This window comes from Moesziomyces antarcticus (assembly GCF_000747765.1).
Source record: "Moesziomyces antarcticus DNA, scaffold: scaffold_v10006, strain JCM 10317, whole genome shotgun sequence".
NCBI classification, from domain to species: Eukaryota; Fungi; Basidiomycota; class Ustilaginomycetes; order Ustilaginales; family Ustilaginaceae; genus Moesziomyces; species Moesziomyces antarcticus.
In genome coordinates, this window is record NW_014639004.1 from 287,854 (window position 1) to 309,248 (window position 21,395).

At 61.3% G+C, this 21,395-nt stretch overlaps 9 protein-coding genes across 9 annotated transcripts; 3 read left to right on the plus strand and 6 right to left on the minus strand.

The window, feature by feature from the left end:
* Positions 1-180: 180 nt before the first annotated feature.
* Positions 181-3,219, minus strand: PAN0_006d2912 (uncharacterized protein; the record flags this gene model as incomplete). The annotated part of the gene is made up of 1 exon (XM_014801554.1): positions 181-3,219. One exon carries the CDS (start codon positions 3,217-3,219, stop codon positions 181-183), a length of 3,039 nt encoding a protein of 1,012 aa, XP_014657040.1.
* Positions 3,220-3,771: 552 nt separating this feature from the next.
* Positions 3,772-5,490, plus strand: PAN0_006c2913 (uncharacterized protein; the record flags this gene model as incomplete). Its single annotated transcript, XM_014801555.1, has 3 exons — positions 3,772-3,838; positions 3,945-4,549; positions 4,675-5,490. The coding sequence occupies 3 exons, from the start codon at positions 3,772-3,774 to the stop codon at positions 5,488-5,490; spliced, it is 1,488 nt and encodes a 495-aa protein (XP_014657041.1).
* A 265-nt stretch (positions 5,491-5,755) lies between these two features.
* PAN0_006d2914 (cipC-like antibiotic response protein) lies at positions 5,756-6,147 on the minus strand (the record flags this gene model as incomplete). Its single annotated transcript, XM_014801556.1, has 2 exons — positions 5,756-6,033; positions 6,105-6,147. The coding sequence occupies 2 exons, from the start codon at positions 6,145-6,147 to the stop codon at positions 5,756-5,758; spliced, it is 321 nt and encodes a 106-aa protein (XP_014657042.1).
* Positions 6,148-7,294: 1,147 nt separating this feature from the next.
* PAN0_006d2915 (uncharacterized protein) lies at positions 7,295-7,895 on the minus strand (the record flags this gene model as incomplete). The annotated part of the gene is made up of 2 exons (XM_014801557.1): positions 7,295-7,639; positions 7,716-7,895. The coding sequence occupies 2 exons, from the start codon at positions 7,893-7,895 to the stop codon at positions 7,295-7,297; spliced, it is 525 nt and encodes a 174-aa protein (XP_014657043.1).
* A 323-nt stretch (positions 7,896-8,218) lies between these two features.
* PAN0_006d2916 (ribokinase-like protein) lies at positions 8,219-9,502 on the minus strand (the record flags this gene model as incomplete). Its single annotated transcript, XM_014801558.1, has 1 exon — positions 8,219-9,502. The coding sequence occupies one exon, from the start codon at positions 9,500-9,502 to the stop codon at positions 8,219-8,221; it is 1,284 nt and encodes a 427-aa protein (XP_014657044.1).
* Positions 9,503-10,480: 978 nt separating this feature from the next.
* On the plus strand, positions 10,481-14,104 carry PAN0_006c2917 (uncharacterized protein; the record flags this gene model as incomplete). The annotated part of the gene is made up of 1 exon (XM_014801559.1): positions 10,481-14,104. The coding sequence occupies one exon, from the start codon at positions 10,481-10,483 to the stop codon at positions 14,102-14,104; it is 3,624 nt and encodes a 1,207-aa protein (XP_014657045.1).
* A 274-nt stretch (positions 14,105-14,378) lies between these two features.
* PAN0_006d2918 (general transcriptional repressor) lies at positions 14,379-16,717 on the minus strand (the record flags this gene model as incomplete). Its single annotated transcript, XM_014801560.1, has 3 exons — positions 14,379-16,101; positions 16,199-16,280; positions 16,381-16,717. 3 exons carry the CDS (start codon positions 16,715-16,717, stop codon positions 14,379-14,381), a joined length of 2,142 nt encoding a protein of 713 aa, XP_014657046.1.
* Positions 16,718-18,212: 1,495 nt separating this feature from the next.
* On the plus strand, positions 18,213-19,802 carry PAN0_006c2919 (pre-rRNA processing and 40S ribosomal subunit synthesis; Enp1p; the record flags this gene model as incomplete). Its single annotated transcript, XM_014801561.1, has 1 exon — positions 18,213-19,802. The coding sequence occupies one exon, from the start codon at positions 18,213-18,215 to the stop codon at positions 19,800-19,802; it is 1,590 nt and encodes a 529-aa protein (XP_014657047.1).
* Positions 19,803-19,884: 82 nt separating this feature from the next.
* Positions 19,885-21,270, minus strand: PAN0_006d2920 (GPP34-domain-containing protein; the record flags this gene model as incomplete). The annotated part of the gene is made up of 2 exons (XM_014801562.1): positions 19,885-20,588; positions 20,670-21,270. 2 exons carry the CDS (start codon positions 21,268-21,270, stop codon positions 19,885-19,887), a joined length of 1,305 nt encoding a protein of 434 aa, XP_014657048.1.
* Positions 21,271-21,395: the final 125 nt, after the last annotated feature.

The window sequence follows — 21,395 nt, forward strand, 5'->3', positions numbered from 1 at the left end:
CTTTTGTTTGACCGACTCACACATCGCGCGCATACCTGCGCCGTGTCTGTACCATATTTCTCTGCCCCTGTTTCCGGTCCATTGCTGTGAAGAATCGACCTTTTGCTCCCAAAGCACACAAACTGTGAAAGTGTAGAATGACGATTGCATTGGCGAGTCTTAGATCGCAGGGCTGGGGATCTACTCTGTGAGTTCGCGGTCGAGCAGGCGCTGGAGGGTGGACTGTTTCCAGGTGGGCAGTTGGGCGTCTAGCGTGTCAAAGACGTGGTGCTCCTGTACATTGTACTGCTCGTAGATGTAGTCTACGGGCACCACGTCTTGCTCTGCGTGTGCCTCTGGCGGTGCTGCATCCTGTGTCGCCAATGAGCTTGCTCGTGCTGGAATCGCCACCTCGGCCACGCCTTCCTGGTTAGGCGGATCGGGTAATGAGTCGGTCGACTTTGTCGGTGGCGTGCCGCTCGTCGACTGGCGCTTGGCAACCAGCGCATCGAGCTGGCCCGAAGCCAGCTTGTCGCGACGCCAGATCGCAAGTGCGGCGCGGTTGGTGCCCTTGAGCACCGACTCGAGCTCGTCCTTGTCCGGCACATACAGACGTGCCTCGAGCGTCTGCACGAGCGCCAGACATACGCGGTAGATCACCGAATCCGTCTCGTCCAACAGCACCACATCCCACAGCCGCATCACCGTGTCCACGTCCAGCCAGTGCGTCCACAGCGTCGAGACCCAGTCGCGCAGCACCACGCGATACAGCTTGACATTGTGCGCCAGCAGATTCGCGTACACCTTGGGCATCTGATCCGCAAGTAGCGTCTCGAGCACCCGCTCGAAGCCGCGGATCTCGCGCTCTTTCGGCGCAACAGCGTACGCGCTGCCCGCCTTGCCTCGAGGCTTGGCCTCCGGCGACAAGTGGCCTTCCGCTAGCTTGGTCGGCAGCAGCGAGTAGAGCGCCTTGAGCCACGGCTTGGAATGCAGCAAGTTGAGCAAAGCGATGAACGCCGTGTTGATCGGCATGTTGATCAGCAGCACCGCCGCCAGGCTCGACGTGCCCGGCTGGTAGACGTCGATCCCGCGCTGGGCGTAGACGTCTTCGGGCTCCGCATCGTGGGATGTAGCCTGTTCCTCGCCCGACTCGCCCGATGCTGGCGTACCGGGCAGCGCGACCTTGTTCAGCAACGGACTTGCATTCTGGTGCCGACTAGCGGCTTGATCCGCATCTCCCGCTCCATCCAGCTCCGAAATTTGCTCCATTCGCACGAGCACGAACGCGCGGCACAGCCGCACGAGATCCTCGTGCAACGGCCCATTCGACTGGAACAGCTTGAGACTTGGCAGGGTTTGTTCGGTGTCCTCCTCGATCTGATGTTGGACTCGCGGCGGGATCGTCTGCCCACCTGCGCTGCCACCGCCACCAGCTGCTTTCCGCTCGGTCTGCTCGAGCAAGTTGCGCGGCAGCATGAGCGGGTTGCCGATGGCCAGGGCCCAGACACGTCCGCGGATGCTCGGCGGCGCACCCTGCCACCACAATTTGGAAAGCTCGGGGTCCTTGCGCGCTCGCGACCACGAGGGCAGGATCTCCTTCTCCCATCGACCGAGTGCCTGGCGCTGCTCGTCCTGACGCCGGCGCTTTCGCTCTTCGTCCTCTTCGCGCTTCTTGCGCTCGATTTCCTTTGCGGCCATCATCATGCGCTCAAAGTCGGCACGGTGCTTGATCTCCTCGCCCTTGGACTTGGCAGGAAGCGTAGTCATGCGGGTTCTCGACTCGACCGGGTCGTTGGAGGCGTTGCTGGCAAACGACGACTTTCGACGTTTGGAGGTATCGACTTGATCTGCTTTATCCGTCAGTCCTGGTGACGCAGAAGCGTTGCTGCCCGCAGGCGGCACGGTCAGAGAGGCGTCATTGCTGGCGTCAGCTTTCGAATCGGCATCCTTGGCTGCTTCAACAGCTTCAGCAGCCTCAGCGGCGTCCACTTCTTCGGACAGCGATGTGGCCCCGCGCCCAGCAACAGCATGCCCTTGGCTGGGCCCTTGCCCTGAGGCGGCTTGTTGTGATGACAATCCGGAATCGCGGTCCTGTTCCCGTGGCAGTGCCTCCGGAATGGTGCGGGGGCTGAGCGGGACGTCCGGGACGACGCTGATGTTGCCGTCCTCGTCTGCTGCCAGCAGGACTGGAGCAGAGCTTGCCGGGACTTGAGGTCTGAGAGTCGGGTCATTTCCCTCTGGGTGAGGATCGTGGGCGTTTGACACGACAAAGGAGGTGCGACGCGAAGGACTGCGGCTGGGAGACCGCGTAGGGCTTGCGGCTCGGCTGGACGCAGCGCTTCTACGGCCACGGTAGCGTCCCTCAACGCTGCGGCTGGCCGACGGGCTGTCGAGGCTCCGTGAGGTGCTGTCCGGATCGGGACTCAACGGAGGACTCAGCTGGATATGTGCCGACAGAGTGGCGGGAGCGGGTGCGGTCTCGTTTGCTTGTTTCGGCGATGCCGAGGGCGCCGAGGACAGGGCGGCCACGTCGTGGCTGGAGACGCTGTCACGGCGGATCTGCTCAGCAGTTCTCGCAGAAGATGCCAGAGGATGGAGAGAGGCCGATGCAGTGTCCGTGACCGAGAGTTCCGCCTCCGGGGCGTCGAGTGTGATGTCGACAAAGTTGAGGTCTGCTTTGTCAATGGGAGTAGGAGCGTGAAGGGATTCCGCCTCCACATCCTGCTGCTGGGCTGGGATGCTGTGATCCAGCTGAGGCTCGGTGAGATCAACATGACGCGAGAAGGAGATATCGGCCTCCTCGTCGTCTTCTGCGATGGCGGAGTGGAGCGAGGTTGCGGCTAAAGATGCTGCCAGGCCGTTGGCTGCTCCTTCGTCGACGTTATACTTTTTCGGTGGCACCGAGTCGACGCGACGGTGGGAAGGCGCGCTTTGCCTTGACGACGCTGATTGGGCCATAGAGATATCGCCGTCGGCGGTATCATCGCCGGCGTCCTCCCCGCCACTGGACTCCTCATTGTCTTGATCAGTCTCAGGTTGGGCAGAAGCGATTGTCTCGTGTTGATCAGAAGCGTCTTCCGGATCAGCGAGCGATTCGCTTTCTGGTTCCTGCGCAGAAGCCGGGACGTTTTCATGTGAAGATTCGTGCGATTCGGAAGGGCCCGATACGGACGATGAGCTTTCCGAAGGGTGCTCTTCTCGCTCCTGAGGGTGTTGTGCTGGCGGATCCTCGGAAGGCATGGTGATGAGGGTTGTTTGAGGGTGCGAGCTAACGCTGGAGTTCGTACACCATGGACATGTGCTGGTGTGGTCGAGACACTGTGAGATGTGGAACGGAGTGCATGCGTATGGAGGCAAGAGGAGCGCCTCGAATTGGACCCTGACGCCCACCGAGCGAGTGGCTGTGATTTTAGGTGGAGCGCGGCTTCGAAGAAAGTCGGCTCGGCGTGGCTGAGAGGGCGAATCACACAATCGGCTGAGGACATCCCCTTTCCTTCTCGGATTCAGGTTGGCCGGACCTTCATCAGAGAGCCTCTTCCGTGGCTTCAGGCGACTCGGTATACTGCCGGAGAGGCGCCGGGCGGCAGCTGCGGTGGGGCTCGTGCGGCCTTGCGCAGCAGAGTGAGCTCTACAAGCTGCTCGGGGGCTTCCGACAACTTGCCCAATGCACTGCCCCCAGCGTCGCCCATCGTGCCTTGACACGCGGTCACGAAATTCGGAAGGGAGAGAGGTGGAGAAGGAGGCAGATCGGCTGTCCCGATCTTGCGCGCATCGAGTCGCGTCGCGGAGTCGATGCCAAAGAGCAAGCGCGCAGCCGAAGCTCAAGCCACCTCGCGACTTCTTCGCGCTCACCACAGGGGTAGCAGCGCAAGTCTGCAACCGAACCTCTCGGAGGGGTCCAAAAGATATCCGCACGCGCAGCACTCTCTTGCCCGACTCCCACCATCTACAAAACCTATCCCTAGAGCAGCACCGCAACATCTGCAGCTCAACACATCTTGCATATCCACCAACCCGCGCCTCTTCTCCAGGCGCATCACACTGCCCAATTCACACCATCGACGACAAACACAATCGTATCTGCGAAACCACACCGTGCGACACGCGCACCCATCTACACTCACTTAAACGACGGCAACTGCACCACGGTAAAGCTGTCAAGCTGTTTTCCGCACTCGTCAGCGCTGTCTCTACTCTTCGTAGCAAGCCGGCTGCGCCAACTCAGCAGACCCGCCGAGCTATCGAGACCTCCTCCGCAGCGTCTTCGGAATCCCCCGCACCTTCTCTGATCATGGCGGTCACCCCTCGCAGCAGGACCGCTTCGGCAAACGCCTCGCCTTCCAAGTCCAACGGGCGCAAGCAGCCCGCCAAAGTCGCCATCGACTTTTCGGACGAGGATGACTCTGCAGGAACCCCGAGCAGGAAGACTGGCAACGCCAAGGCCAAAGCCAACGCGAAAGAGCCTATTGAGATCGCAGACGACGACGAGGAGGTCGGCGAAGGCGAAGGCGAAGAAGAATACGAGATTGAAGAGGTGCGGGGTCATCGTCAAAAGAAGGGCAAAGAAGCAGTAAGTAGTTTCCTCTCCTCCCGCTATCTCGTAGCTTTCCGCACCACGACTCAGCAGCGTGCGCGCGCGCGCGGATAGGAACTGACATTGCAGCAGTTTCTGGGTCCCGCTTTCGACCTTGGCAGTACAACATGGAATACCTCATCAAGTGGAAAGGCTATGCAGACAGCGAAAACACGTGGGAGCCAGAGGCGCAGCTTCCCCAAGATTTGGTCAACGCGTACTGGAAGAAGCAGCCTTCCAAGTCGCAGCCCAAGAAGTTCGAAAAGCGCATGTTGCAAGAGAGCGAGGACCAGGAGAGCGAGGACGACATCGAGCCCATCGAGGCGGACAGCGACGAAGACCAATACGTCAAACAGTCGAAGCGAGGCTCCGCAGCCAAGGCCAAGCACTCAGTATCACCCAAGCGCAACGGCCGTGCAAGCAGCAGCACGGGCTCGAAGCGCTCGAGCCCTTCCAAGTCAGCCTCGGGCAGCGCGCGTGGCGCCAAGAAGCGACGAACCTCTTCCTCCGGCCGCGGTCGCCGTGCGTCTTCGTCGGACGACGATCAGTATTCCGAAGACGACGAGGATGACGAGGAGGAAAGCGACGAGGAGGACGAGAGTGTTCTGGAGAAGGAGCACACGGCGCTCAACAGCATCCGCACCAGGTTCTTGAAATACTTTGTCAAAGAGAAGGAGGACTGGGAAGACGAGGTGGAGGGCGTCCTCAACATGCAGCGAAACCCTGATGACGATGAGCTGCGCAGCCATTTGCAGTTCCGCAACAACGACCACTGGCGCAAGGCCATGAGCAAGATGAGCTTCGGCCACAAATACATCGACGAGGGACCGCAGATCTGGGTGGCCAACAAGACGGCCAACGAACGCTGCCCGCAGAAGGTCATCAAATTCTACGAGACGCACCTCCGCTTCGCCGACACGCACAAGGCTGTCCGCTAGATCGGCCCCCGAGTCCTCTCTGTAACACCAGTCTTGTCCATACGAATCGCATCATTCACTCCAGCATCCCCAGGCATCGACAATCTAAGGCCACGATGCAGCCACGACTGCCGATGCGAGCCCCTACCAGGATGAGCACGCAAATTGAAGCGGACTATGACAAGCACAGATGCTCAGGCAGACGACAATGAGCCAACAATGGCAGGCGATACTGGGGGACGATCAGATTACTTTGACTGGCAATACGACGATTGGAGGGTCGCGATTAGTTTCCGTACTGCTGGTCGTAGAGCTGCTCGGCCTGCTTGCGGGCGTGGCGCTTTGCCTCTTCGCGGTCGAGGAAGTCAAGGCCCTTGGTCTCGAAGAGCTTGTCGACCTCTGCGCCTGCGATGCCTGCGAGCATCTCCTTGGCGAACTCGTGCTTGGGGTGTTCGCCCTTGGACTCCTGGCGCTTCTCGTACTCGCGCATGGCGACGAAGCCGGCACCGAATCCGACGGCCTCGTGCGAGAACTTGGACTGGTGCTCCTGCGGGTCCTGGTTGTCTACATATCCCACAATCAACAGCGTCAGTAAACAGTGCCGGATGATGCGCGAGCGAGAGGTTGATACGTACAGACAAAGTCAGCAGCCTCCTCGTGGTTACCGAATCCGAACATTGTGTCTGATTTTTGTGTGCGTGTGGTGTGGAAGGAAAGAGAGTCGTGTGTGAAAGCGAAGAATGGTGCTGAGAAGGAAGGGTGTTATATACGTCTTGTCGTTGAGGACGCACGGACTCGACGCTGGTAACTGCTTCGCACTTGCCCCTTCGAGGAGCGGGCAAAAGTGCCAGCACCTTCCGTTGGCCGTGTGTGGCGGGGACGTTCTGCAGGAGGTGTTGTTCTTTCGCCGCCCGAGGCTGTGTTGGGCTGGGGCCGAGACACGCTCAGCTCCGTCACTGCATGCATGCATGGGCGAACGGACCACCATTCGGCCAACCGAGCTTGCCCGTCCCAGGCGGACTTTGTTGGCCCGGCGGGTCCTCTCCTAAGCCTGCGGTTCCCGTGGCCAGCCGAAGTGTTCTTTTTCCACCTCCTTCTCACGTTCCGACTCACCGCGGCTCTCGAAACACACGAGGACAAATGGCAACGAGGGGCGGAGGAGCACATGCAATCTGATGCACATACGCCGAACTAGCGTTGAACATGACGTGTATCCCCTCAGCCACGCCTGCCTGCATACCGCCCCCCAGCCTCAGCGCCGACCGTTGCCGTTGCAATGACACAATGCACCACCAAACTACTCATTGTGGCCCATCGAGTCGTGATAATGAGTAACGGGGCTTGTTGAGTGAGGCTGTGGGTATCGCGGATACAGCGAGCAGGCTGGCTGGTGCGTGGTGGGTCGAGACTTTACGGAGCTGGAGCGTGCACTGCCTCCGGCGGGGATGCATGCCTTTCTCACAGGAACGCGTGCGTGCAGCTCAGCCGGCGGTCCGTGCCGCATTTCGCCCTTTTCCACTCGATTCGGCTCTCCCTCCGCCACCTCGACGTTTAGCTGCCATGCACTCCCTGGCGAACGGGAAGCGTCTGCATCCATGCCGTCAGTGTGCGATCCATCGCCCGATCACACCACTGCCAATCTGGCTCATCTCAAGATCTCAGTCCTCGTTGCCGATGACTTGCATCGGGGATCCAATCAAACGATCTCGTGCTGCACACCGACTCGACGGTCCATGAGGGACAAACGGCGTGTGTAACGGCGTATTAGAAGATCGAGACCCCAGTCGCACCGGACGATGCGCTACATGCTTCTGGAACGACCATGCTACTTGCGCTTCGAACCCTTGGGGCGGCCGGCCGGGGCAGCGGGGCCGGGAGCACCGCCCTGCGCCTTGACCGAGCCCAACGAGGCTTGCCACCACGACACGGTGAGCAGCGAGAGGATACCGTGTGCGACGCCGAACACCGTTTCGACGCGGACGCCATGCTTGGCGAGAATCTCGGGGAAGACAAAGTCGACAAACGGCTCGGCATTGAGCAGGATCGACGACGCCACACCGTGGTAGAGCAACAGCAGGATGGCTGCAGCCCTCTTGCCTGGCAGATAGTCTGGCAGACCGTACAGCAGCAGGCAGACGATCGACAGCGCCAATGCCAACGTTGCGTACATCTATCCCATTCCAACAACAGCGCTGAAAGTTAGTCGGCCAGGTCAACAATGCGACAAAGCGAGAGGAAAAGCTTACCTTGATGATGATGCTCATGGTGTTGTTGATCTCATCCTTGAAAGCGAGGCCGCGCGTGAGGAAGAGACCGATGAAGGCAACGGGTGCCTCGATGGCAGCGTGAAGAAGCCATAGGATGTTGAGCGCAGAAAAGTCGCTCACCGACTGCTGCGGCGCGAACGCTGTTTGTGGATGCGCCATCGTAAAGGTTTGAGTCGACGGTCGATGATGTGGTGCGGAAACAAGTTGGAGCTCACATGCGATGTGGCGAAGATAGTCCCAACCCCGCAGGACGTGTCAAATGTCGGCGCGATGAACGGCTCGGCGCTGCTTCTTCCGAAGCCGCCGCAATTTAGAGCTCTGAACCCTCATTGGCGCAGCGTTATCGCCATTTTCCAGCCTCACTTTTTTGGGTCTTTTTTAGGGGATATTTTTCCCGCTTGATTGAAGCTGCTGTCTTCACTGCTTGCGGGCACGCGAATGATCTGCGAGCCTCTATTGCATGTGTCCGCACGGCTTGCTTGCTAGCTCGCAGGCGTTTGTCTATCTCTGAGCAGCTCTAGTCTCTGAGCAGCTGTGTGCCCGTTCCAGAGCTTCTTGCCATCGACGACGTCGAAGTGCGGCAGGCCGAGCTGTTCGATGACGAGCGAGGCGGACACAGCACCGTGCATTGCCGCCTCTCGCATCCTTGTACCGGGATCCAGCTGAGACTGCGACTCGGTCTGCACGAGGTAAGCGCTGAAGCCGCCGAGGAACGAGTTGCCTGCGCCCGTCACATCTCGGATGCGTTCCGGGCTGCAGTCCAATCCTCCTTCAGCCTCAGCCTTACGAGCCGACGCCGAATGCCATGCGGGCACGTGTTGGAAGCCCAGCCCAGCTCTTCCGACGACAGAGCCCCAGGCTCCGCTGCGAATGCACATGATGGGTCCAAATGCTTCGCCAGCCGTGCCGTCTGGTGGTGCGTGCGTTCGCTGCAGATGCGCAACGAATCCGCCCGCCAGTTTCGATGTGACAAAGTCGATGATCGACTGAGTACCGCCCGTCGGATCTGCCGCGGCCTGCTGGCAAATGTGTTCCCATTCCGTGCTGAGCCCGAGTAATGCGGCTGCTTCCTCGTGGTTGGGACTGAACACGGCCAGCGAAGGCAGAACGCGCAGACACTCGTCGAGGTTGTCAAAGACGCACGAGTCCGGTATTGGCTCGTAGACGAGTTTAGGAAAGCTCGACGCTGACCTTGCACCTGGACTCTTCTCGGCATTGAGGACGGCATTGATCTGAGCGATCGTCTCCAGTGCGCGCTCGGGCGAGCAGATGAGGTGAATCCACTGCGGTAACGCTGGTGGCGCGCAGGGTGAGCACGCCAGCAGATCGCTCGGCTCGAGCCGGATCTTGGGCGAAAGATAGTCAAAGCCGCGATGCTCGCCCGTGTAGATATTCACGGCTCTGGTCGTGCGGTCCGGCCGCGAACGGTAGTGCCACATGGACGGCGGGCCCACAGCGGACGTCGTGGCGGCAGTCTGGTCGTATCGATCCAGCACCTGCTGGTCCTCAGGCTTCCAATCGCAGCCTCGGTCGATGACCATCTGCAGTGCGCCTGGAGGCAGCCACATGCGCGCGCCAATGGCAAAGTAGCATCCTCCACCTCCGATCTGGTCCTCGAGGCCGCGGTTGCCCAGATCCTGCCCCGTGCGCGGATCGATGAATCGGAAAGTGTCGATGATGAACATGCCCATTGTTGCGAGCTGGATCGGCGCAGCCGACCCACTGACAGCCGATCCGCTGGCATCCGGCTGCGCTGGATCGCCCATGGTCGAGCCGAAAGCGAGAGTCGCAGGTGAAAGTTGGTGGCAGCGTTGAGGCGCCTGCGAGAGGTCGGGTGGGATCCGAGCGCAGCATGTGGAGTTTTCTGAAAGTTGCATGCAGGGTCGGCACTCGGCCGTCTGCTCCCACGTTCGGGCCCCTTTTTTCCAAAGGTGGCGCCTGCCTGCCCTCAACCCCCAGCCCCTGTCAACCCGCGACTGACCCCCCTTGGACTTAGGCAGAAGGCGCCTCGATTGTCTGCGCAAAGATCAGCGATGGATACAAAGATACCCCTGAAGCAGAGCAAGCGAGCCTCGTGGGACCAGCGCTGCCCCTCGGATCATCCTCGCAACCGCCTTGGGCGGTTGGCATGGATTCGTGACGTTGGGCGGCTGGACGCGGTCGGATGAGAGACGCGGATGTGGTGTTGCGGCTGATGCATGAATTTCCGTTTAGGGGCTCATCAACCAACACGACCCTGCATACTCAACGCGCCACTGCATCCACTCTACCGACACTGGCAACCTGCACTCACGGCCTGCCGCTTTTGCCTCTTTGCGGACAGGGGCACGGCGGACGCGCCAGTCTAGTTCGAGGTAGAGTTGCTTCCTCTTGAAGCGAGAGATGTGCCTGCCTGTCCCTGACGAAAGTGCTGACTGGGCTTGCGTTGCATCCGCACCTGCTTGAGGGTTTTCATCTTCCTCTTCCGCCTCCTGAGTGAGCTTAATTGCCCTGACGCTTGGCAACGCTCGTGGCCAGGCAGACTCACAAGTCGCACGTACTGCGGCCGTCATCCTACTCCACCTCCCACCATCGTCCACCTGGCTTCTGCCGCCATTCACCATCTGTCGATCCCTTTGCTCCCTCGACCTCCTTTATAACGACCTCTAACGCCGCTCGTCACGACCCCAACGACCTTTACACGAGCCCGATCATCATCCAAGCAAGTGGGCGCTTAGAACCAGCATCTTTTTGCATCAACCATCATGGCTAGCACCGATCCGCCCGCTATATCCACGCCCTCGCGACCTCGCTACTCGCTCAATCCTAAACGCAGCGGCTCCTTCGCTGCCAATCCGGCCGCTCCCAATGTCGCCGGTTTCAGCCCCGGTGGCCAGGTCTTTGAGGGATACTCGTACCTGACCCGCTCCACCTCCATGTCTACATCAACCCGGTCTCGTCCCAAGGGCCTTCAGACTGCTACGCCTTCAGCACCGCCCGCGGCCAACCTGCCAGGCTCTCCCTCTTCGCCTCGCTTTACCCGCCTGGCTCAATCCCCTCCTACCAGCCCGATGGGCGAACACCCGGAGCTGCCCCGTCGCAGCAACACCATTCATCGCATGTCGAGCTCCATCAGCACTCCAGAGCTCCATTCCTTCAACGTGCATCCAGCTCGCTCCGTCTCCGAGTCGGAGCGCCTCGCCGAAGCTGTTGCCAACCTTCCGCACAATCCCAAGGCCTGGCTGCCGTCCCAGGTGGCCCTCTACCTCACCCATGTGCTCGGGCTAGTTCCTCGCCCCGTCGTCGAGGACGTGACCGCCTACGTGAGGAGCTCCCGCATGGGCGGCCGCGCCTTCCTGCGCCTCAGCGAGTCCGACCTCGAGCGCCAAGGCCTCAACCTCAAGTGGCGCAAGCTCATGGTCGAGGCGGGCCGAAAGCTGCGCCGTGACGCCCTGCGTGGGCGCATTTGGGGCTACGAATCTGGCTCCCTTCGCTGGCCCAAGTCTGCACACGATCTCGCTCGCGAGGAGGCCGAGGAACTCGACGACTCTGAGCTGCGCGCAGAGAAGGATGGCATCGTCCGCAGCTCTTCCACCACCAGCAAGCTTACGCTCAAGCGCATGCGCGACAGTCGCAAGGTTCGAGGCATCATTCATGCCTTCCAGTCGGAGCCTATGCCCACTGCCAACCCGTCGAGCTCGCCCGTCGACTCGGTCTTCGGTGAAGGCTATGTCCGTGGCCAGGCACAACAGATCCTTTCCGAGTCCGAGCAAAAGAAGCTCTCGCTCCGTCGCCCCCTCCGTCCTCGCAGATCGACGGCCGATTTCCCTTGGCTCGAGTCTGCGGCCGGCGCCAAGAAGGAGGACATCGAGGCGCTTCTCTCGGCGCTGACCGAACAGGAAGCCAACGAGCTGGCCAGCGAGCTTGGCCTCAACGACCTCAACGACACCGATGCCGTCGGCCGAGCCTTGCAGCAAGACCATGCAGACTCAAAGCACAAGATGCAGCTTGCCGACGAGGCTGCGGGTGAGAGCGCAGATGAGGTCGCCCTCATGCCCGCACTCACCCGCCACGGCTCGGAAGACAGTCTCTCGATCGAAGGCGACACGTCTGTTTCCGAGTGCAGTGCCACCGAAAGCGAAGCGGATGCTGACGCTGATGCGGACTCGCGCGGTCACAAGCCTCGATACAGTGTGCTCGATGAGGATGTCATTCGAGCCATCCTGGCGGAAGCCGATCATGCCGAAGCTGGTAAGCCTACAGCCGATGGCGCTGCTGCCCACGATCAGGAGGAGCCAGCGAAGGCGCAGTTGACTCGATCCCACACTGCCGCCTCCATTCTGCGACCCGAGCGCCCGTACCGCGCCTCGCTCTATACTGAAGAGGAGCTGGCTTCGCTCGACACCGACCCCCTGCACGTCAGGACAGAAAGCTCGCGCGAGCTCGTCGAAGCGCTCGGCCTCTCCGAAGCTGAGTCCATCGCAGAGGACGCAGAACCCCAGTTCGGCACTGCGCGACTTCGATCTGCAGAAGAAAGGGCCCTCGATGCCCTTGCCCTCCCGAGCTTCGAGCAGCCCGCGTCTTCCCAGCAGGATGTGGAATCGCAGCAGTCAGATGCACACGAAGAAGTGGGCTCTGCCGACAAGGGAGAGTACATCTTCATGCCGCCCGAGGCATCGTCGCGCAAGCCTCTGTCGCAGGTCGGCTCGATCCGCCGCGCTGGCAGGGACGCGACTTTCGGCAGTAGGCGTGGCAAAGCGGTACTCTCGCTGCTCAAGGGCGACTCAGAGAACAGCGAGCTGTTTGCGTCGCTCCCGGGCGCCACGATGCTGCGCCAAAAGTCAAATGAGGCGCGAAAGTCGATGGCCGCCGAAAACGAAGAAGGCTGGGGCGGCACGCTCGGCCGCAGCTCCAGCCGCAAGAGCCTCAATAGCGTTTTTGACGGCCCGAGGCCCAGCTCGATGCTGTGCGATGCGGTCAACTTTCCCAGGCGCAGCCTCGACCGTGTCGCGTCGGAAGCAGAGGCTGATCTCCCGGAGCCCGAGGTTGTTTCAGAGGCCGACAGCGAAGACGCAGATCTGCCGGCGCAAAAGTGCGTGGACCGGTACGAGGATTCCGCCATCGAAGGTGATGCAGATGCCGCAATGCTCCGCAGACCGTCCGTGGAGCAGCGCCTCTCTTCGCTTTTCAACGAAGCTGGTGCCGAGGCGGCTGCCAACGAAATTGAACCACACGCTGAGCCGGAAGCCGAGTCGGAAGCCGTGCCAGAAGCGGCACTGGCGACGAGTGCCGAAGTTCTCGCGCAAGAAGAGTCTATGGAAGACGTCTCAGCTGAGCCCAGCGACGATCAGGAGCTTGGTCTTGACGCAGACGCTCACAGTGCAGACGCCGAAGACGTCGTCGATGCTGCCGATGTCGCCGTTGAAGCTGATCCTGCTGATGCTGCTGATGCCGCTGGCGAAGCTGTCAAAGAAGGGATGGAGCTCGTCGCCGAGCCCCTTCCTGCCCCTGAGCAAGAGGTCGTTGACGCAGAGCCCGAGCCTGTCGACGAACCAGCTGTGGATGCAGCAAACAGCGAGCGCGCTGATTCTATCGACGCTGCCACCATCGAGCCGGAGCTCGAGCGACGCGCCGCCTCGGACAGCGACGACTTTGTTGCGATCGTTGCGCCTGCCACCGCGGACGAGACGGCCGAAAATGGCGTTGGCACGCAGGACTCTGTCGACACGCCGGCGGTTTCTGCCGTCGACGTTGCGGAGCCTGCAGTTGCCGCTGACACTGGGTCGAAGCTGCTGGTGCCGCTGACTGTGATTGAGCCGCACCCGTCGGGGACGGGTAGTGTCTCGAAGCGGTCGATGGTGCTGGTGGATCGTCGGCGGTTCGAGAGCCTCGCTCGGCGCATGACGGATCTGGAGCAGCAGCTGGAGTCGATCGATCGCGCGCCTGGCTCTCGCGACGGCACAGTGGGCACCGGCTCAAATCTGCGCGACATGTTTTCGGCGGGCACAGACGACGTGCCCACAGGTAGCGAAGCGGACGAGATTCTCGATGCGGTCCTCGCCGCCACGAGCGAAGCCCACGATGTCCCAGTTGCCACTGCGAGCAAGGGAGGATCCGAGGAAGTGCCCGTGCAAAAGGGCGGCTGGTGGCGACCCTCAAGCTGGGTGTCGTACCTGTCTTCGCTCAACCCGTACTATGCCGAGCCGTCGCGTGGTGCCGAGGTGGAGGAGGAGCTGAGCCTCGACGCGCTGCTGGGCCGGCCCGAGAGCGAGCACGAGAAGCAGCTGCTTGCCATCGGCGCTATCCCGGCATACATGCTCGGTCTGGGTGCAGGCGTGGGCTTTGTGCTCGTGCGCGAAGTGCTCGCCAAGGGCATCGGAAGATCATAAACAGGGGATAAACAGGCCTGTAAAAGAACAATTGTTGTCATAACTTAGGGTCACGGTTTCGTTGTCATGCCATTTTTTGTTTCGACCAGCCTCCTCCTACCTTCGTTGATCGTGGATCTGACTCATCGCTGCGTGTTGCGCGCACACAAACATCATGCACCCAAAGCGATTTGAACGGAAGGTAACTGAGACCATAGAGCGAACAATATGCAACGCCAATGAGCAGCGGGGATGGTGAGGAGGGAAAAGTACATTTTTGGAGGGGATTAGGGGTTTAGATGCGGTCGTACGACCAGATTCTGGCATTGAAGTCGCCGCTTCCCGTGGCCAGTAAGCCTCCGGCGGGGCTGAGGTTGATGGCGATCACCGAGTTCTTGTGGCCCTGCAGCACGAACTGCGCCTGAGCCGTCTGTGGGTCCCAGAACTGAACGCCGCGGTCCTTGCTACCACTTGCGACCCACTGACCATCGGGACTGCACGACACCGAGAGCACGTAGTCCTTGTGCCCGACAAAGGTGGTGGCACACGTGGCGTGACCGCCCTTCTCCTCGGCCCTGTTCTCCTGCACCGCCTTGGCGGTTCCAGTGAGATCCCACAGCTTGAGCGTCTTGTCCAGACTGCCCGAAACGAGCGACTTGCCATCGGGCGCAAACGAGACGGAATAGATCGAGTCCTTGTGGCTCTTGAGTCGCTCGAGCTGCTTGCCGGTCTGGGCATCCCAGACGCGAACGAGCGTGTCGAGTGCGCCCGCAGCTACCAACCTGTTGTCGGACGAGATGCTCACCGACGTCACGCCCGCCTCGCTAGGCCCGTGTTCGAGACCGGGCGAGGTGTAGAGCGTGTGCAGCAGCTGACCGTTCTCCACATCCCAGATGCGCACCGTCTTGTCGCCCGAACCCGACGCGATGATGCGTCCGTCCTTGGAGTAGTCGAGCGAGTAGATCTCCTGCTTGTGGCCCGAAAAGAGGTGCTTGACCTTCTTCTTGCTGATGTCCCAGATGCGGATCTGCCTGTCCTCGGCACCCGTCGCGAGACACTTGCCGTCGGGGCTGAAGCAGACGCTGCGGATGTACAGATCGCCCTTGGAGTTGGCCGACTGGTCGGTGAGCACGCACGTCTTTGCGCCCGTCTTTGTGTCAAAGATCTGCGCCGACTTGTTGCAACCCGTGGCGAGGAACTTGCCGTCGGCCGAGAAGCGCACGCAGCAGACGACGCTCTCGTGCAAAAAGGTGTGGACGAGGTTGACGTCGAGCGTGCGCTTCACCTTGGGGTTGAAGATGGCGAGCCAGTCGGGGCCTTCCTTCTTGAGCTCTTTAGGGATCTCGTCTGGGTCCATGTCGCTGAGGCTGGCGAGCGAGACGTTGCCGGCCGCAGCTGCGGCGGCGCCGGGCGAGTCGGCACGCGAGGGGCCCTCGCCGGGACGCTCGCCACGCTCGCGCTCGCGGTGAATGTCACGATTGTACGAGTTGGAAGGCGGGAGGGGTGGTGCGCCGTGCGGCGACTGCGCTGGACCCGGACCGAGTGGCGGTCCAGTACCGCGGGGATCGCGTTCCCACTTTTCGTCGCGATGCGCACGGTCGCGTTCCTCCTTCTTGATCCAGTCGCGCTCGCGATCCGGGCCCGGGCTGGGCGGGCCGCTGTAGTGCGATCCGGGGCCCTCGACGCGCATGCGCTTTGCGTCCTTGCCGCCAGGGGTGGGGCCACGCACGGGCTCGCGTTCTCGGTCGAAGCCGTTGGGGCCACGACCGTGCTCGGAGGCGGGTCCAGGACCAGAACCGTTGCCGTTGGGACCGAACATGCCAGCAGAGCCCGGGCCACCAGGGCCACCAGGGGGCGGGGGACCACCGGCCGAAGCGATTGGCAGCGGACCCGATGCACCCGAGGCAGGCAGATGAGGAGGACCGCCCATGGGGCCTGATGTGGGAGCGGCGCCGTGTTCTGCGGACAAGCCTCTGGAGTCGAGGATGCTGCGGAGACGCTTGACTTCCTCTTCGTACCTGCGAGACGGGAAGGATTGTAGGGTGAAATCAGTGGTGAGAAAGGAAGGATGCGGCACGAGCGATGAGGGCGTGGATGCGCGGATGGTTGACTCACTGCTGAATGATCTGGGAGTGCCGCTTTTCGAGGTCGTAAAAGTGGTTCTGCATCATGTTGACTTCGCTGATTTGTTGCGTGACTGCGCGAAGAAAGAGGAGAGGGTAAAGGATGAGCAACTGTCGTGTCAAGCAGGCGATGCGTAGGCGAGGCGAAGGTGGATGGAAGGCGAGCGGACGTACCTCGATGTTCCATTTCGTCGCGTTGCGCCTTGAATTGTGCGGTATCGTTGCCGAGCAGGTCGAACTCGTGTCGGACAAAGTCGAGAAGGTCTGCAAGACGTGCGGAGCTGGTGTGCGGTGCTCCTGCGGGTGGTGCACCACCGGGAGGACCGGCGGCGGCGCCAGGAGGGCCAGGAGGCGCGGGGCCGCTGGGACCACCGGCAACTGGGCCTCCTGGATGAGGTGCACCTGCAGCAGCCTGGGAAGGGCCGGCGCCACCGGGAGCACCTGGAGGAGGTGGGCCGGAAGGAGGGCCCTGCGAGCCTGCAGAAGGCACGATGGAACGATGGTTGTACATTGTAGCAACGAAGTAGCGACGTCGGGTTACGAGAGGTAAAAGCCGAGGGTGTTCTAGATGTTACTGCTGGGGCAATCGATCCGGCGATGAAGAGACCAGGTTGACAGAGCAGGTGCCAGATGTGATGCAGCTGGATCAGCCGAAGTGCGAGCGTGTGATGACTCGCGGGAGTCTGGCTGCACAGTGCTCGCGCGACGCCGTGATGCTAGACGGCTGAGCTGTGCCGAGCTAAGGTTGCGTGGCAAGCGGGTCGTCCGTAGCTGAAAGCAGGCCGAGAAATCCCGATCGAGGCCGTGCGCGTTGAGGGGTTGGATGCGCGTGCTGGTGGTTGATGGCGAAGCACGCGCTGCGGATGTGCCAAGGGGTGCGGAGGCGACGCGGTGGAAGCGGATATGGTACAATCGGCGAGAAGGCCGGAGTGGTGAAGGGAAAGGATGCAGATGGAGAGAGAGGGAGAGAGACGAGAGCCAGCTAACGAGCAAGCGGATGTAGAAGGATTGCAGCGGGCGACGGACGACGGGGAAGGGATAGGGCGCGGCTGGATGGATCCACGCTCAAATTCACGATTGCGCTCAGATCGCTTTGCTCTGCCACGAGCCTATGCAAGTCGAGCGGGAGAGGGAGAGACAGAGGAGCGTGTGCCGACTGGCGTCCGAACCCCGTTGGCAGAGGCAGGCAGGCGGGCAGGCAGCGAGGCGAGGCAGGCTCGTCGAGGGCCGCAGCCCATCCAACTCCAAAGCGCAAAGTCAGATCTGTGCCGACTGCCAGCTGCCGGACGAATCACAGCAACGCGCAGCGACTCGCAGACGGGCAGCAGGCGAATGGACGAGGCATGGATGGACCACCGCATGCAATGAAAGGCGGGCAACCACACAGGCACACCGCCAGCCTGCTGAAAAAATTAAGCTAAATCAAAACCCGAGCGGGCAGCCCAGCGTCGCCGGCCGTCGCGCATCTCTCGGACCCACGAATGGCGGTGGAAGCGTGGAAGCACGGAAGTGTGGAAGCGAGCGGAATGTGTGCGGGTGGCTCAGCTGAGTCGCGCCGCCAAAAGCCAACGCGGTTGAGCGTCTACCGCCTCCCGACGGTCGCATGAGCACCAGCCTCCCTGCCACGGCGACGTGAACCCTCAGCCGAGCCGCCGCCCTCGCTGCTCATTTTCACCAGGGCAGGATTATCCGGCGTTTCCAAATTTGTTTTGTGCAAGCGACGTAACAGTTTCAGAACGTTTTTCGGCTCTCGGAAGACCCACAGCACTTTTTGACGACCCTTTGGCGTCGAGGTGCAAGCAAAATTTGAGAATTTTCTCTCAGCCTCCTGCGCGCTGAAGCTGAGGCAACGCTGCCATGTCAGAAGAAAGCTGCAGGCAAGGCACATCCTGCACACGGTGCGTTGAACCCTCTTCAGCCCATCATACCCCCTTCTTCCCGTCACTCGCATTACCAAGACAGCCTCGATCCAAGAGCGTACAGGGTCGCTCATATCGTCCGCCGTCATGCCCCGCATTCCCACCGCCAAGCTGGCCAAGAAGGCCGGCGCGCAGCGCCACAACCCACTTCCACAGCAGCTGCAGCAGGACCAGCTCACAAGCAAGTTCGGTCTCGTCTCGGCACCTGGTCGTCGCACCAAGAAATCTAAGCCTCAGTCCGCTTCAGACGACGAAGAGGACCAGGCGCAGTATGCCGCGCCCCAGGGTATGGTCACTGGCGGCAAGGCAGGCGGCAGCCAGCCCGACAAAAAGTACATCGACCCCAAGCTCTCCAGAAACATCCTCCGTCTCGCGCGGCAGCAGCAAGAAGAGATCGAACGCGAGGAGCTGGAGCTTCAGAACCCTTCGGCTACCGCGGCATCCTCGTCCTCTGCTTCAAATACCCCCGCTGCCCGTGACGCCCCCCGTGCGTCGGCATCCGCAGCCATGCCCGACGACTCGGACGACGACGAGGCCGACCTCAGCGACCTCGGCGAGCTGAGCGACGACGAGGCAGAGATGGGCGCCAACGGCTGGGCCTCGTACGATGCCAACCTCGAGATCGACCCGTCCGACCGCGCGCTTCTCGACAAGTTTGAGGCCGAGCACCGTCTCGATGACGAGGCCGACGACGACGATGCACCCGCACCGGGCGCATTCGGCGGTCGCGGCAACAAGACGCTCGCCGATCTCATCATGGAAAAGATCGAAGCCGCCGAGGCAGCAGGTGACGGACCGAGCCAGCAGGAGCTCGAGGAGCGACGCATGCCGCCGGGCATCAACCCCAAGGTCATCGAGGTCTACCGCAAGGTCGGCGAGCTCCTCTCAAGGTACAAGTCCGGTCCGCTGCCCAAGGCGTTCAAGATCGTGCCGTCGCTGCCGGCGTGGGAGTCGATTCTCTACATCACCGACCCGGCATCGTGGACACCGCATGCGACGCTCGCTGCCGTGCGCATCTTTGTCTCCACCATGAAGGCCGACCAGATGCAGCGCTTCTACGAGCTCGTGCTGCTCGACAAGGTGCGCGACGAGATTCAGGACGAAGGCAAGGTGTCGTACCAGACCTACGAAGCCATGAAGAAGGCGATCTACAAGCCAGCTGCCTTCTTCAAGGGCTTCCTCTTCCCCATGTGCGAGTCTGGAACGCTTACACTCAAGGAGGCGGCGATTGTTTCGTCGGTGCTTGCCAAGGTTTCGATTCCCGTGCTGCACTCGGCTGCTGCGCTGCTGCGACTGGCAGAGATGGAGTACTCGGGTCCTACGTCGCTCTTCATCCGTGTATTGCTCGACAAGAAGTATGCGTTGCCGTACAAGGTGGTCGACTCGTTGGTCTTCCACTACCTCCGATTTGCAGAGCCCAACTCGGGTGTGGAGCTCGACAAGATCACGCGCGAGAGGAGGATGCCCGTGCTGTGGCACCAGAGCATGCTCGTGTTTGCTCAGAGGTACAAGCAGGACCTTACGCCCGATCAGAAGTCGGCGCTGCTCGATTTGCTGCGCGTCCAGAAACACGAAGGCATCTCGCCCGAAGTCAGGAGAGAATTGCTCACCGCCACTGCACGAGGAGAGATGATGGAGGAACCCGTCGATGAAGACGACGACATGATGTCGATCTAAATCCATCTTCGCACACGCTTTTTGTACTTGTTCGCGCAATCGCATGGTTCCTTTACTTGCATACCTGGCGCTGTGGAAATGCTTACAAGAGCGAGTCCATTCTGCTGAGCACGTTGAGCACGGCTGCGATGCATTCAAACATAAAGGTATCGCCCTCTTGGTCGAGTTCCTTCTGCAGCGCCTTTGCGAGTTCCTGAGTGGATGCGCCCACCACTCCTTCGTCGTAGGCACGCTCGTTGAGCATCGACCCTTCGCCGATCCTCGCGCCTCCATTCGCCTTGGACTTGGGTCCGTTGGACGAAATCGACGTGGGCACACCCGAGCCGCTCCCGCCGCCGACGCCACCGCCAGCAAGACCAGAGCTGGGCGCCATAGGCCAGCAGGCAAACTCCTCGAGAATGTCGTCCGCCTTTTGGAACGCCGACTCGCGCGCTTCGTACGAGAGATGGTTCAGCGCGTTCTCCAGTACGTTCGCGGAGAAGGAGCAGCAGAGCAGGCACAGCGCACGCGTGACGCGCAGTGCAACGGGTCGTCCACTCGACGAGGCATCCTCCTTGTAGAAGGTGCCTGCGTGCACGCTGGGCGAATTCGAGGTGAGAAGCGTGAGCACCCGCCGCAACACGGCGTCCTTGCAGCTCGTGTCGTTGAGCGGATGCGTGGCCATGTCGAACAGCAAGAAGTTGCGCTTCTCGGTGCGCAGGATGCCCTTGTCCACCAGCCCCTTGGCCAGGCGCTCGCGCACCTGCTTGAGCTGGTACCCGATCTTCATCACGTTCCACGTCTCACCTGCAAGCACGCGCCAAGGTGTATCAACAGGTCAGTATGGGAGACAAGGACATAAACGGCAGGATGTCAGGCAGAACTTACCGCTCATGAGATCGACCCACTGGGCGACGGACATGCGCTCGCTCGCCTTCATCATCTTGAGCGCCTCATCGAGCAGCACTTCTCCGGTCATCTTTGCGTCGATGACGTCGACCATTCGCTCGGTGAGGCCGAAGCGTTTGCGCATGGGGTCCTTGGTGATAGCAATGCGGCGTCGAAGCGCGAGCTCGATGAGTATGCATCCGCGCAGCGTGTAAGAGATGTTGTCGTTCCAGAACGAGAGGTAGCCCTGCCTGTCCTTGAGACCGAGCAGCAGGATCTCCTCCATGAGCGTCAGACGCGGGTTCTCGCCGATCTCGCGCTCGTCATTGAGGTCGCGCGGGTCGTAGGCTACTCGATGACCTGTGGACTCGTCGTATGTGGTCACGGAGCCGGTTGCCGAACGAGACCCATAGGCGGATGCGGGAATGCCAGCGGCGCTGCGTGTTGGTGTCGAGGAGCCGGCGGGGGCGGGCGAGCCGGTGCGCGAAGGTGTGTAGTCGTCGTCGTCGATACGGCTGGCGGATGTGCTGGGACCAGCGGCGGCGATAGCGGCTCCTGCACCGCGTCGCCTCTGGAGACCACTGCTCTGTGTCGATGCCATGCTGGAAAGACTGGCGACAACACAGCTGAGGCGAGATGGGTGACCGCTGCAACGGAGGAGCAAGGACTAGCGAAGATGGCGCTTGCGACGGCTGTCAACGACGCTGTCGGAAGGGGGCCGACAGG